Here is a 14,399-nt window from a genome sequence, read left to right as displayed (position 1 = left end):
ACTTCATGCACTTTTCAATTAGCAATTGCGACCATTCAATTTATGGAATAGGATGGGGGAAAAAGTTAAAACAATAATATAAGTCTGCCTCTTTGCTGCGAAAAACAATTCGAAGATGTTAAGAGCTACAAACCCTTTAATGATTGGCTTTATGCGGTCACAAAAAATATAATCCTTTAGTTGCATAATTTTTTCTGGCTGATAAGTAAAAATGATCGAGAAAAGAAAATGGTTTACTAGATGACAAAAAGTAGAAGACCCTATTGGCACCACAACGCTATACTCCATTTCTCTCCCGGAAATTCAAAACTTCTATCTGTAGCCTGAGTGATGTATTCAAGCATTACCACCCTCATTGCTTGATTCTGTATCATTATCTACTGCAATTGTAACGCCAACTTCAGCTGGTCGAATTACACGATCATAAAGAACATATCCTGCCTGCAAGAGCAACACAAGGAGTTAAATCCTGCAATAATGAATCCAAAAATATATGTGACAATCAAATAGCAAGCTATTCAAATAACTACTAAGTGCAAAATTTTGCACTCGAAAAAAAAAAAAAACAAAGGCATGACAAAGTTATGTGAAACACTGAAAAATGGAAACCTAGAAAGACATTCACTGTGCCAATAGAAATAATTCCAACAGCAATAAGAGATATGATAATCTTTCATGAAAAACAACTTCAACCAAATGGGCAATAATCACTAAGCGTCATTCTTTCGCTCCTAGCCATAACAAGTATCACGTTCAAGAGTTTTGCTTTTGATGATAAACAATCACGTGTTCTTAATTTGTATTGATAAAACAGGGACACTATATGAGAAATTAATATGGAAAAGATCAGGTGTGTTATGAAATAATACCTTCAAAACTGCTGCAACTGTGCCAGGGGGCTTAGAAGCATCGGGTAACTGGAATACTGCATAATGCTTATGTGGATCAAATGGCTCATTAATTGGATCAAACTTTTCAACGCCAAATTTCTTAAATACCTGAAATCCAAAACATCACAAAGCTGTTTAGGCAATGAAGTATGTGATAAAACAGATCTCTAATCTCAAGCACCTCCGCAAGCAAAATGAAAAACCACAAGAAGACTGTGCAGATAAGTGATGGATTTAATTAGAGATCTTTACATCTGCAAGCTGTTTCTCAGTCATTTCAACTCCTTCCAAAAGTGTCTTAAGGAGCGGTACTGCCCCAGTAGCGTCGGTAGATGCATCAATTTTTGAAAAACTATCTTTGACTACTGCAGAAGCTCTTCCCAAATTGTCTGCAACATCTAGTAGGCTCTTTGCAAAATTCTGTGGAAATTCATTCATAAAAATTTCAATACAGTGTAAAATTTCCAAATAAAAAGTCACCAACTAAATTCTATAATGCATTCACATCAAAGCACAAAAGCAAGAAATCACTTTGGAAAGAAGAAGGTGCTAAGAAACCTGTACGGCAAACTTTTTAGAGTTCTCTGCTTCACGTTTTGTCCTTTCCATGACATTCTCCATTTCTGCATAAGTGCGAAGAACTTTGTCTTGCATTTTTTCAATCTCCTTGTGCTTCAGTTTCAGAAGCTCTTCTTTTTCAGCCACAAGCTTCACCAAATCATCCATTGACAAGTCATCCTCAGAATCTGAATCAGAAAATGCAGTCCGTTTAGTACCACTTCTCCTTCTTTTGACAGATTGAGACATGGTTGGTTGGGATTCCGAGTTACAACCTGATTTTTCGCTCTCTTCAGAAGCTGAATCTTCTGTCTTGTTGGAAGGCTTTGCATCAGCATTTCTGGAAGCACCATTATTCTCTGCAGTGCTCCCCTCCTCCTTCTCATTGGTCTCAGGGGATGCAGATGAAGTAAATCCAAATCTTTGAAAGGGAGAGGAACTCAATGCTGAATGATGAAATAAAGATACTTGGCCTGGTACAAACTGGAATAGGAAGCATATGTTTAACTTCATGAAATGCAAAAGAAGAAAGAGGGGAGGCTAAATTCAAAATTGGGAATCAACTAGAATTATTAGAGGGCAAAAAGAAGAATGATGTACATAAATGCAATAATCAGCCAGGCATCAGACTGAAAGCCAATAAAATGTCTTTGCATAGACATTAGGCAAAATTATTATGAGCTTTTTGACTTGAGAAAAAATTAATTCTAGTATTTTCCACTCCTCCAAAATACATCTCAATCGTATTGGTTCTGAATCTCAATTCAAATCCTATGATTTGAACTAAGACCTTAAAACATGAACTATCGTAAACAATTATGCTAAATTAGCGTAAAATACAAATGAGTACGACTGATGCAAACGTTTTGAACATATTTAACAGTGCTCATGAATGCCCCATGCACAGATTCTGTACTAGGACTTTCGAACTGTTGTCAATAATTTTTTAATTGTGAGAACAAGAACGAGCTAATAAGATGCCATGATAACAGCTCACAGTTCACAGTTCAAAAAAAAAAAAAAAAAAATTGCCTTAGGTTTTGTGTTTAGTGTCAGCAACACAGAAAAACTAGAAGAGAACCAAGCCCCTTAAGGTCTTTAATGGTAGTAAAAAAAAAAAAAAATCCTAACCAATTGAAGTAACCTCCTAGTAAATCACTGAAGCATGAAAACTTTAAGCAACGACAGATTAAAAGAAACCTGGCAGAGAAGCTTACGAAAACTTGGATTAGTAAACCTATACAATTTCACACTCAATAAGCATTATTTAAATAAGAAAGGCTGCATCTTTCATCACCGGAGGTCCAGAACACAATGAAACCTAAAAGCCGAAACCACTAATCAAATCTCTGAATCTTTAAATGAATTAAAGATTCTATTAAATACCTAAAAACCTTAAACCCCACAAAAACCCAGCTCGAAATCAAGCACGAGCACACTTCCACGATTGTGAAAAATCAAGTACAACAATAAAGTCTGAAAATTTTGACCAATTTATTTGAAATCCTTAAACCCCAGCAAAACCCTAGCCAAAACCCAAAACTAAAAATGAAGCTTTTTATCCTATAATATTACCTGCTTTGAATGTTCACTAATCAGAGAATCAATTTGATTGGAGAAGATTGGTAATAGCTGCTGCTTCTGCGAAGGAGAAAGAAGAAGCAGGGAGCGTCGACCCACGCTCCTCGAAGCTCCTGACAAAACCATCCGGGACATCAACATAGCTGAAGAAAGAGAAAAATTGGAGGGGAAATTGGAGAATGGACAATATTTCAGCGATGAAAAGAGAAATTAGAGGGAAAGTAAAGGAAAATAAAGAGGGAAAAAAGCGTGCTTGGAGCGAAAGAAAGAGGTTTAGAAGGAAAAATTTCTGGGCATGTAGAATGATGTTCATTTTATGACGTAATTACCCTTATCTATTAGAAATTTTCACGCCGGAATATGCTAAAGACGCAAAGGATTTTGGAGATTTTAGAAGGGTATTATTGTCCGGTTGTGGAGATTAGGTTTTCTTTAGAATGCTCCAGAAGGCAGAACCACAGAAGGTTTAATACGAGGGTGGGAACGTGCGACGAGGTCTCGTTTCGCGCGACCCTGGCAAAACGACATTGCAAGAGTCACCGCATATCGAATCCATTGTAATTTGTAATACTAATATCTAATGTTTTACAAAAGAATTTGCATAAAACAAGTTCAAAAATTATCTTAAAAAAAATTCGAAAATATAATATTTAAATAAAAAAATTTACATAAAAGAGTTTAATAACATATCATGAATTGAGATCGTTTTCCTTTTTAATAATTTCATCAAATTAATAAAAAATTTTGCCGATGAAATTACTCAAATTGAAATCTCTTTTCTCATCCTTTTTCGAGAATTCTTCTCAAAAAAAAAAAAATAAAAATAAAGATTGTATAATTTTAAGCTATTTAATTTTATAAAATATAATAATAATCGCTTTTCATTTTTTGAAAAATTTTTTTATTGTATCATCAACAAGTCAAATGAAAAATTTTTTTTATTGTATAGTTGATGAATCAAAATAACACAATGGACCATACGTAAACGTGGTTTTACACAAAATAGTATTAAGGTAAATTCAACATAACAGTAGCAACTCTATGTAACAAACTTCTAATTTTGCAAATGACAAACGTCTCTGGTTGAACCACCTGTTAGTATCCTCATCGCATTAGTAAGGAAGGAGTAAGGACTCGAGGTTTGAAAATTTTAATTCCAAAAATAGCCACCGATAAAGTTTGCCTAGTGATGTAGTCTACTTTTGCTTCATTGACCACCTGTTGACATATATAGTTTCACAGGTATAACTACCAATTGCTAAATTGATCCAATTGTGGAAAACAAATTCCAAAACCCAACCGCCTTCGTCCTTGTTATCTTTGATCCATTTCAGCACTCAAATCCCAATCAATCTTCGGTTGGGTGCCTACTTTTCAAGCACCCTTTGAGTTACTTACTTCCCTACTGAATCAAACCTAACGAACGTAAATGAATCGGTATGTCACATTTTATCTGTGATTCGAAAGTTCAATCCTAAGGCCAAATTTCATCAACTACAACCAAACTAATACTGAAATTGCATGCCACTCTCTCCCAAACGTTACAAAATCATAGACCTCCTTAAAGCAAATACTACAAGAGCAAGACTTTCCACATTCTTGCTGCTAGCCTAGGATATTCTGTATACAGGGATTTATTGAAAATGAAATTCTCTCTTTAGATAACTTGTCTAATGAAAAAATATTACATATTTCGCAAAAAAAATTATTTCTAAAACAAATTTTAACAACCTTTAATTAATATATTTGACATCCCGATGCTAATAATACCTTAGAGTATATCCAATGCAAACATGGATTGTGGCTAATGTGTTTTAATAAATAAAAATTGTGGATCGTGAGCGTATGAATGCGTATTTGTAGATGTTAGATTTTAAAAATGGTTTTCCAATGCACAAAGAATAAATCATTTTCAACGCAAAAAGAAATTTGAGCACAAATGAAGGATAAGGCATAAAGAAAAAAAAATAATAAATAGGAAAAAAAAAGAATAAATAGGAAAAAAAAGAATAAAAAAGTTGAGTCATCCTATCTAACAGACCCTCTCAAAATAAAAAGTGCGATAAATAATGTATATTTTTCTTTTTGACTCATTAGACTCATATACTAAATAGACAATAATATTGGAAAAGATTTTTACTTTTTATTTTTAATTTTTCAGACTTGGTAAATAAGTTAACCGTTTATTGCATTGGAGATGCTCTTATGCTGCCACAACGAGGTCGTTTAAAGTTGGCAGCCTAGAATAAGTGGGTGTAAGTGCTGATGTGGGTAGTGATGTAGATGTTGGATAAACAGGACAGAGAGTATTAATTTGGGAAACACTGTACATACAGATACAAACTTAAAACTTCCAATTCAAGTAAATATTCTTCTACATCATTATCATCAACATATAAATATATACAAATAAATGACACTTTGCCAATAGAGCCACTGACTCTCCAATAATCTGTCTCTATATCAAGCCCTCTGGAAATTTTCATCACCAAATTTTTTCAGTCAGTTGAGCTGAATTTCTGTATTTACCTACTGGAGCAACTAGAAGTCTCAACAAACTTCATAATCATATGTTACCTCAGTTTTCATCAGCCTCTTCTCTCCCCTTTCCTCTTTCTCTTCACAAGAATATAATTATTCATACCAATTTCACCAACCATCTTTAAGCTACTAATAATAACTTTTCAGAAAACACTTATAATATATATGCAAAAGTTGAATTAATTAAAGCAAACTACATATGGAAAGTTCTGCAGCAATGCTTTGTCTTTTTTTAGCTCATTTGCTACTGCAAATTCTTGAAGTAAATGCAAAAGTTCCAGCCATCATTGTGTTTGGAGACTCTACTGTGGATTCAGGCAACAACAACATGATATCTACAGTACTAAAGAGTAATTTTGCTCCTTATGGTCGGGATTTCAATGGTAGCAAGCCCACTGGTAGGTTTTCAAACGGTCGGCTCGCGACAGACTTCATTTCAGAAGCCTTCGGACACAAGCCAATAATACCTGCATATTTGGACCCAACATATGGCATAAAAGATTTCGCCACTGGCGTTTGTTTTGCCTCTGCAGGAACTGGTTATGATAATGCTACATCTGATGTGCTAGTAAGTTGTGCTAACTTAGTAGTACTGATAGGCAGAATTTTGAATAATCCAAGCATATAATAAACACATTTTGAATAAATTTCTGAATATTTAAATAAAATGCATTAATAGTAAAATTGCATAAAATACAGAGTAAGTTTGATACAATAGTTAAATTCTAGAAAATAGTCTTAGTCTTATTTTCTTCATTCTCACTGGACTTGCAGTCTGTAATACCTCTTTGGAAGGAATTGGAGTACTATAAAGAATATCAGAACAAGCTTAGAGGATATCTAGGACATGAGAAGGCTAATGAACTTCTAACGGAAGCACTCTACCTAATAAGCATAGGAACAAATGACTTCCTAGAGAACTATTATTTACTTCCAAAAAGATCAAAACAGTTTTCGGTCACGGAGTACCAAAATTTTCTTGTGGGAATCGCTAGAGATTTTCTCACAGAGCTTTATGATCTAGGAGCTCGGAAGATATCTATAGCTGGCCTTCCTCCAATGGGGTGTTTGCCTTTAGAGAGAACCACCAATATACTTCATGGAAGTGATTGCATTGAAGAATACAATAATGTGGCTAAGGATTTCAATGAGAGGCTAAATGGGATGGTCACTGAGCTGAAGAGGAAGCTTCATGGGATCAAACTTGTGCTTCCGAACCTCTATGACATTGGCTCAAAAATAATTCAGAATCCAGGTTCTTTTGGTAAGATGTTTTCCACTCATCTAGAGATACATGGCATGCTGCATTTGGATAACTCATTATGAACATTAGGTCATTAATCCTAGATCTGATTTACAAAATAATTTTATTCATGCTGGTGATTATGCTATGCAGTAGCCCAAACACATCAAGACATATAACATCCAGCAATGTGATCCAACTCCTCTATAATTTCAGAATTGTGACAAATTTGACATCTAGGTACTTAACAAGAATTAGGTTCCAATACAAAGTTATCGAAATAACATATCAAAGATGGTAGTGCATACTGTGATTAATTAACTAAAGCTTCAAAATCATGGCCAGTGTTTGTTTAATTAAGTGCATTTCATAAAGTAAATGCCTTCTGCAATTATTCCTATTTGCAGGGTTTGAAAATGCAGCAAAAGCATGCTGTGGAACTGGATTTTTTGAGATGGGTTACATGTGCAATGGAAGAAACCCTTTTACATGCTCAGATGCAAATAAATATGTATTTTGGGATGCCTTCCACCCTACAGAAAGAGCGAACATGATTGCTGCTGATTATGTAGTAAAAAATTATTTAGCTCAGTTTCTGTAACAATGACAAAATATAATGTTCTTAGCATAAAAATTCTAGTTCCAATCCTTTTTATCTGTCTTTATCTTTGAATTGGTTATACTAATGTCTTTATTGTAAACTAATAACCAATGAAGTAATGCAGCAAACAAAACCTCCAATTTTTTATTTGTTTAAGTTAGGCATATTCTCCTTGAAATTTGCCAAGGAGCAAGATGAAAACTACAAGGTGATCCCACCATGATCTGGGCGGCAAATGTATTCATTGATACATTTGCAAAAGCAACAGCATTTTTATGTTTTCCTAAATGAATCAAAGCAAGCAAAAAACCTAGCAAATAAAATGAGCATGGGTTGTCTGTCTTAGCAAATGAAGAACCTAACTGAAATTCTGAAAGGTTGAAAAGAACTCCATGAGAAGTAGAGAATAATTTCGTTTCATTGATTACCTTCTCCGATGGTCAAACAATAATCAGATTACACACTGAAATCAGCAAATTGACATAAATAAATTAACATAAAATGAAACAAAACCTCATAAGAAAAAAACATTCAATGGAAGAAAGGAAGCTTCAACTTGAAACAGGAACCCTATCTTGATTACGTCATATTCAAATATGCAGACAACCATCCATAAATATATTACTATGCAAGGAAGCTACATATTTTTGTGATGCAACTGTGTAATATTACTTTCTAGGGAGACAGAAATCTTGATCTCAGATTGCAACCTACTTTGGCCCTTTGGGAAAATGCAATTTGATCAGTGCAGGAAGTTCAGCGAGATCAACTTGAGGCTTCCCCAACAAAATACCTTTCAACTTTTCATCACAGTTGACTATATTCTTGTTCTTTGGATCCTAGTAAAAAAAGAGACGACCAGAGTATTCATGAGAATTAATAAAAAGGTCATGCGTGAATCATTAAAATCTTACCTATGGATAACAAGCAGAATGGACATCCCCACTTAGGGGTTACATTTGCAAGAAATTTGAACATTGTAAGTCAATGCAAATTAAGCTGATTTAACAACCAAACAATCAAACTACCTTTAGCATTACGCATATTATTAAGATCAAAAAAATTTGAGCCGGACAAGCTCAACAATGAATTAGCACAATAAGTTATGGACAAGGTAGCAAAAACAAGATGAGTTACAAGGATACATATATTTATGCATATAATTGAAACTAATACACCAAATATTCATAGTAGATATAGCAGAAAAATATAATAGATGACACAATATGGTTGGTTACAAAGCCTCTAATGTACCACAAAAAATTTACCAAAAAGATAAATGGTTACTTCAAGAAGCACAGACCTGGAGATTATTAGTCTTGATATAGGACCAAACACGCATGAAACATCCCAAGCGGGAAATTTGAGACTGACCCACGAATTCTCGAAGTGTTGAAGGAAGATTTACAAGATCAATCAAATTAGCAAGTTTTTTAGGGTTCTCTGTGATAGCTTTCTTCATCTGTTGCGGCAACATTTTCCTTGAGCTTGTTTTACTTCCTTTCTGCAATTCAGAAATTAACAAATATATGAATCCAAACTAATTTTCTTGGAAACCAAAAGAGGTCTGCGGAGAATTTAATGAAACACTTGGTCTGCAAAGTCAATGAACCCATGCTCAGAGCCAATAAATACTAATTATGGTGTCTTGCTAATAGCTATGAAAATCGGATAACAAAAATTATACACCGAACATCTTCTTATAGAGTTTAGTCAGTTCGAATCAAATATAACAGTGCGAATTAACAAAATTGAAGGGCAACCACAGAAAGTTCTACAAAACAAATCCTACCAAAATTGAAACTTGAAGGTCCCACAGGCCACAGATGACTGATGGCGGATTTTTCTTGAGTTCGAATGTTATATGTAATTGAGAGAGAGAAGAGGTCTTAATTGTCGATAATCTTTCCTGCTATGCTCAGCTCATGGCAGGAAGTGAACATACCCGGTGTAATGAGACGTACGAGGAGCTGGGGATGCACAAAGGAGGGACATGTGAATAAGTAACACTAGTTCGTTTCGGTTTAAAGACCAATGAAAAATCAAACTATTGGTTCAATAGCTTCAAAAGCAATGTAACCCGGACGGCTGGACCTAATAACCATCATATCTGGCGCGCATGGGATCCACCGATCCACATTCGGCCCTTTAAGCCCAATCTGGCCCATTAACGATGGAAATTTCATCAAATAGTTGATTCTTTTATTCCCATGCATTCTCTGCAATGGCGATAATAAATAAAATATTTTATAGTAAATTAAATTTTTAAATGCATGATAATTTAAAATATTTTGTAATAAAATAAATTTTACAAAGTAATAAAATATTTTCATCAATATTTATAATATTTCTTAATATTTTGTAAAAGATGGATATTTATCGTAAAAAGTGATGATATATAAGATAATAAGCATGACGGTGAATATGTTATAATATTTTTAAATATTTTATAAATATGACTATTTTTTTTAGTTAATGAATTACAAAATAATAACTTCAATTACCAATATTTTGTAATAATCCTTAATAATTTATAAAAAGTTATTTTTATTTTTTGAAAAATTGCCGGATTACAAAATAATAGCTCTGATTGCTAATATTTTGTAATATTTTTTAATAATTTATAAAAGTGGTTGTTTTTTTCTAAAGTTACCTAATCACAAAATAATGAATCAAGCTACCAATATTTTGTAATACTTTCTAATATTTTTGTAGAAAATGATTATTTTTATAAATTTGGCCGATTATAAAATAATAGTTTTTCAATTATTAATATCTTATAAAACTTCCTAATATATCATACAAGGTGACTATTTTTTTTGTAAATGTTGGTGATTTATAAAATAATAGCTCCTATCGTCAATATTTTTAAGGAATTTGAAAAACGAAATTGTTTTTGTAAAATTGCCAATATTTTTAAGGAGCTACTATTTTGTAGCTCCGGTTACCATTATTTTGTAATATTTCCTAATATTTCATAAAAGGTAAGTGTTTTTTTTTTTTAAAAAAAAAAGTTCATGGGTTACAAAATTATAGCTCTTTTTATCGATATTTTATAATATTTTTAAATATTTTGTAACAAGTGGTTGTTTTTTAAAAAATTGCTGAATTATAAAATAATAAACCTAAATTTTAATATTTTGTAAAAGTTTCAAGGTAAAAGTAAGGAGATGCCCATGTAATAAATAAATAAATAAATAAATATTTGCCTTATACATGAATGAATGAATGAATCAAAGTCAATCGTCAACTCTCCTTTGACAATATGAAATGCAAAATTTGCTATAATAAAATCATTTGACGCGCAAAGGAAATATATATAATTCCTTCGCCGAATCGAAAACTGGATTAGCGGCTCTTAAAAAATAGGACAATGTCTGTCCTTTGGAACTCATAAGGGTCGCATATGATGAAATTTCAATTGAAATCTGTAAGAACCGACCTTAGAAATTTGTTCAGGATAGTAAAATAATTAAACAACTCTACAATTAGTTGACTTGATTTTGCCTTTCAGATTGTTTTAGATCTTTTGATAGATAAAAAAATTTAGAAAAAGGAAAACAAGTATGAACTCGGGAAAGAGATTAGTCGCGTGCCAATAGAACGTGAAATACTCAAATTAAATATTTCAAACTCAAACAGGATAGAGGATTTAATAAGAAATGCAAGGGCAACGTTAGAGAGAGAGAGAGCGATTGAATATACGAGCTTTTGCATTTCACTGACTAACATGGCGGGTACCCTAAATTGGGAGCTTGTGAAGGGAGCTATTCTTGCTTGGATATGTGCACCTATAGCATATTGTTTTTATCGTTTCCGTCGTCTGAGTCAAAGAAGAAGGCAGCAGTCGCTGGTTGGATATGCAGAGGAGTCAGAAATATCAGAAACGTTGGAAAATGAAGGAAAAGGAAGGCAATTATCAGGTGTTGAAGATGATAGTATTGGCCGTCGTTATATTTTACCTAAACAAGAAAAGGACTTATGGCGGTTGGTGGAAAAAAAAAAAAAAAAAAGCAGGTTATCGCCCTTTGCGTCTATAGGACGAATCCAGCGATTCAAGATACGAACTTTTCAACTTGGAGGAGCTGGTGCTGGTGCCGCTGGTGATGGTGATGGTGGAGGAGGAGGAGTCAGTGGCACTACCAGTAATGGTGATGACGGTACAAGAAGTGGCGTAAATAGTGGACAAGGATCTAGTGGCGCTTGAGCTGATCATCTACATGCATAACTAGTTTTCTGTGAGCTTTTCAGTTTGTCCTTTTTAATATCAAGCCCACGATTTTCATCTTTCATGTCCATAAACTCCATTAATTTGCAAACACAAAGGACCACTCTCTTTTAATTCCTCAATATCTTGTATCTCCTCTTCATCTATATATGGCTTCAATTACAGAACTAATAACTTCGAAATTGGTATTATTATTATTTTTATCATTATCGAATGCGTTTGAGCTAATATATTACCTCGCATTTTGTACAGGTGATAAAGAAGGCCTTTCTTGCTGTCTTTGGTGGTGGTGGTGGTTGCAGAGCCACCAGGGAAGCGCAAGGAGGCCGCAGTGGTTTTTTCTTGATCTAAGTGTTTTTTGAGACTGTTTAGTAATTTTTCTTGGAATTTCAAAATAAGGAGCGTCAATGTCATTTCAAGAGGGAAAAACAAGAAATGATTTTGTGCTAGAGCTTGGGTTAATATTATTTCTTTTCACGTTTCACGTTGATCTTTATAAAAAAATATCATAAACAAGGCAAGATTTTGATTGATTGGTTCATATCTCCTCAAAAATGGAAATTTTTGTATCTAATCTCTCTATGTAATCCATTTGCTTTCAAATCCACTACCGTATAACTATTTTTTGGTTTTTTTTAGAAACTATTGAAACTGTTGGCTAAAATTAAACAAAAGAAAAATGAAAGAAAAAAGTTTTTTTCAAGGATTTTCAAACTTTATTTATTTTTTCAAATAATAAATTAAAAAGGGAAAAAAAAAACAATGAAACGATCATTTTAATATCCTTAGAATTATTTAATTGATATATGAGTTTGCTCCATATCTTATTAATTAGGATTTACCATTCTATTTTTAGGGCTGAATTCAAAAAAGTTGATATTCTTTAGTTTTTTTACGAGGGGAGGTCCAATGGCTACAAATAATTTTATGGCCTACACAGTAGGGGCAGTATTCCTCTCTGAATAACATTCACCAAATCGATAATAATCTTTACAGTGAGGAAATATGAACTCAAAACCTATCACTCTCTCCATCTTCTACAAGAAATAGGAAGAGCAACTAATAAATATTACATTTTTTTTTATATTCTTTAGTTTTGTTGTGGATGATTTATCTAAATTGATTATTGGAATAGGGAAAAAGTATTTGAATTAATAAATAATGGAAAAGGCTAGAGTCAGTAAGAACAATTAATAAGCACAAGGATTTATAAAAAAAAAAAGGAAAATATGGTAAATAGAGATAAAATAAGGATAATAGAATGATGTCTCTAATATTTCAAAATTGTTTGAAGAACAAAGCAAAGATATCATTGGAACATAAAAGATTTCTATATAAACTTTTTGGCTGCAGCGTATAAATGGTTCCATATACCAAGTCAATTAAAAAATTCTTTTTAAAAAAATATTATTGTTTTGTCCATTTTTCCTGTGTATTGTCAACACACACGAAGTATAGATGAGTATTTTTCTAGATTTTATATAGAGGTATGGATTAAACATAATTTATTATTTTTATTTTAAATATTATAAACACATAAATAACTGAAATAATTTAATTATGATCAAAATAGCATAAGATTTTATGTATTTTTCTGACTTGTTATACAATTTTCAACAAAGAATTATGTTAATGAAATTTATAGAATAAAAAATAAAAAAAAATGAGCGATAAATGAATTAAAAAAAACATTTGATTGTGATTTAGAAAAAAAAAAATTAAGCGAGTTAGAATTTGAATCTGAAAAAAAATATTATATGTATAAAAATTGTGCAACCCACAAGCATGCATGCAGACTTGTATCTTAGAAAAGTATCTTTGAGCAACGTAAAATTAACCTAATAAGTAATACAATAATATTGCAAATAGTGTTGATGTTCATAGAAGGAGAAATGAAACCTAAAAAATTTTCCAGAACTCCTTCAATGGTTCAATCATGTATCTATCATATCCAAGATCCAAAATAATAATAATCCTAAATCCTAATAGTTATAACTCCACATATGTTTGAAAATACTTCTCCTCAGATCTCTGTCTTTCAAGCTTCCATCTTCTTTTCATTTTCTGTATGAATTCTTCTGCACTTGCATCCACTCCTTTTAATTGAATTTTGTCATCACCTCCATAACTGTCCACACCGTCACCATCCTGATCATGACAAGCACCGCCATCCTCCTCCTTGTCATGGTGGTGGTGACATGGAAGAGACTGGGTGGTTCTTGTCGTACTGAGAGGTTTTGGTTTCTTAAGACGGATTAATTTCTTTTGGAGTGTGGATTTGAAGCCTTTCCATGTTTTGTTTGTTGAAGGCTTCTTTTCTGGTGTGAAGCAAGACATGGCTGATTGGTAGATTATGAACAATGGGTTCTTTTAGGGTTTTGATCTTTTTTGTTTCAAGAAAATGAAAGAGATGGTACAATTAATATATACCAACCTTGCAAGATAGTTGCATATATGTTCCAAATCTACAGCAAAAATCTTTTTGAATCTCTGATTTAGGATAATGCATTTTGATTCTAAAACCTAAGCGTCCATAATTACATTTCAAAAATCAGTAAACGGGATATGGATATAATGTACCAGAAATGGTAATTCAAACAACTTAGATATGGATATAATGTAGCAGAAATGGGTAATTAAAAGAACTTTCCTTTTTTCTCTGAAATTCTTTCTTTTAAAGCAGGATTTTTCAAAATTGAACTTTAAATATATATGAATCTAAGATTTTTACACAGAAAGAATCAGTTCTTGGTCACT

General features: G+C 32.7%; 3 protein-coding genes across 4 annotated transcripts; 1 reads left to right on the top strand and 2 right to left on the bottom strand.

The window, feature by feature from the left end:
- Positions 1-65: 65 nt before the first annotated feature.
- AR192 (Co-chaperone GrpE family protein) lies at positions 66-3,329 on the bottom strand. Of its 2 annotated transcripts, XM_012215518.4 has the most exons (6): positions 3,024-3,327; positions 1,724-1,931; positions 1,449-1,636; positions 1,143-1,310; positions 870-998; positions 66-441 (listed from the first exon to the last, which is right to left on the bottom strand). In XM_012215518.4, the coding sequence occupies exons 1-6, from the start codon at positions 3,168-3,170 to the stop codon at positions 337-339; spliced, it is 945 nt and encodes a 314-aa protein (XP_012070908.1). In that variant the 5' UTR covers positions 3,171-3,327; the 3' UTR covers positions 66-336. The 2 variants fall into 2 exon arrangements, with proteins under 2 accessions (XP_012070908.1, XP_012070907.1); XM_012215517.4 differs by having other exon boundaries at positions 1,449-1,931; positions 3,024-3,329.
- Positions 3,330-5,464: 2,135 nt separating this feature from the next.
- Positions 5,465-7,547, top strand: LOC105633018 (GDSL-like Lipase/Acylhydrolase superfamily protein). The gene is made up of 3 exons (XM_012215516.4): positions 5,465-6,138; positions 6,345-6,834; positions 7,221-7,547. Exons 1-3 carry the CDS (start codon positions 5,770-5,772, stop codon positions 7,412-7,414), a joined length of 1,053 nt encoding a protein of 350 aa, XP_012070906.2. The 5' UTR covers positions 5,465-5,769; the 3' UTR covers positions 7,415-7,547.
- Positions 7,548-7,814: 267 nt separating this feature from the next.
- On the bottom strand, positions 7,815-9,446 carry LOC105633016 (SWIB/MDM2 domain superfamily protein). Its single transcript, XM_012215515.4, has 3 exons — positions 9,207-9,446; positions 8,718-8,918; positions 7,815-8,253 (listed from the first exon to the last, which is right to left on the bottom strand). Exons 2-3 carry the CDS (start codon positions 8,889-8,891, stop codon positions 8,125-8,127), a joined length of 303 nt encoding a protein of 100 aa, XP_012070905.1. The 5' UTR covers positions 8,892-8,918; positions 9,207-9,446; the 3' UTR covers positions 7,815-8,124.
- Positions 9,447-14,399: the final 4,953 nt, after the last annotated feature.

The sequence above is a fragment of the Jatropha curcas genome, chromosome 7 (genome assembly GCF_041381405.1).
Source record: "Jatropha curcas cultivar XTBG-Jc1 chromosome 7, XTBG_Jcur_1.0, whole genome shotgun sequence".
Taxonomy (NCBI): domain Eukaryota; kingdom Viridiplantae; phylum Streptophyta; class Magnoliopsida; order Malpighiales; family Euphorbiaceae; genus Jatropha; species Jatropha curcas.
The sequence above is the reverse complement of the archived record's forward strand: the minus strand, read 5'-3'. Positions and strand labels throughout refer to the sequence as shown.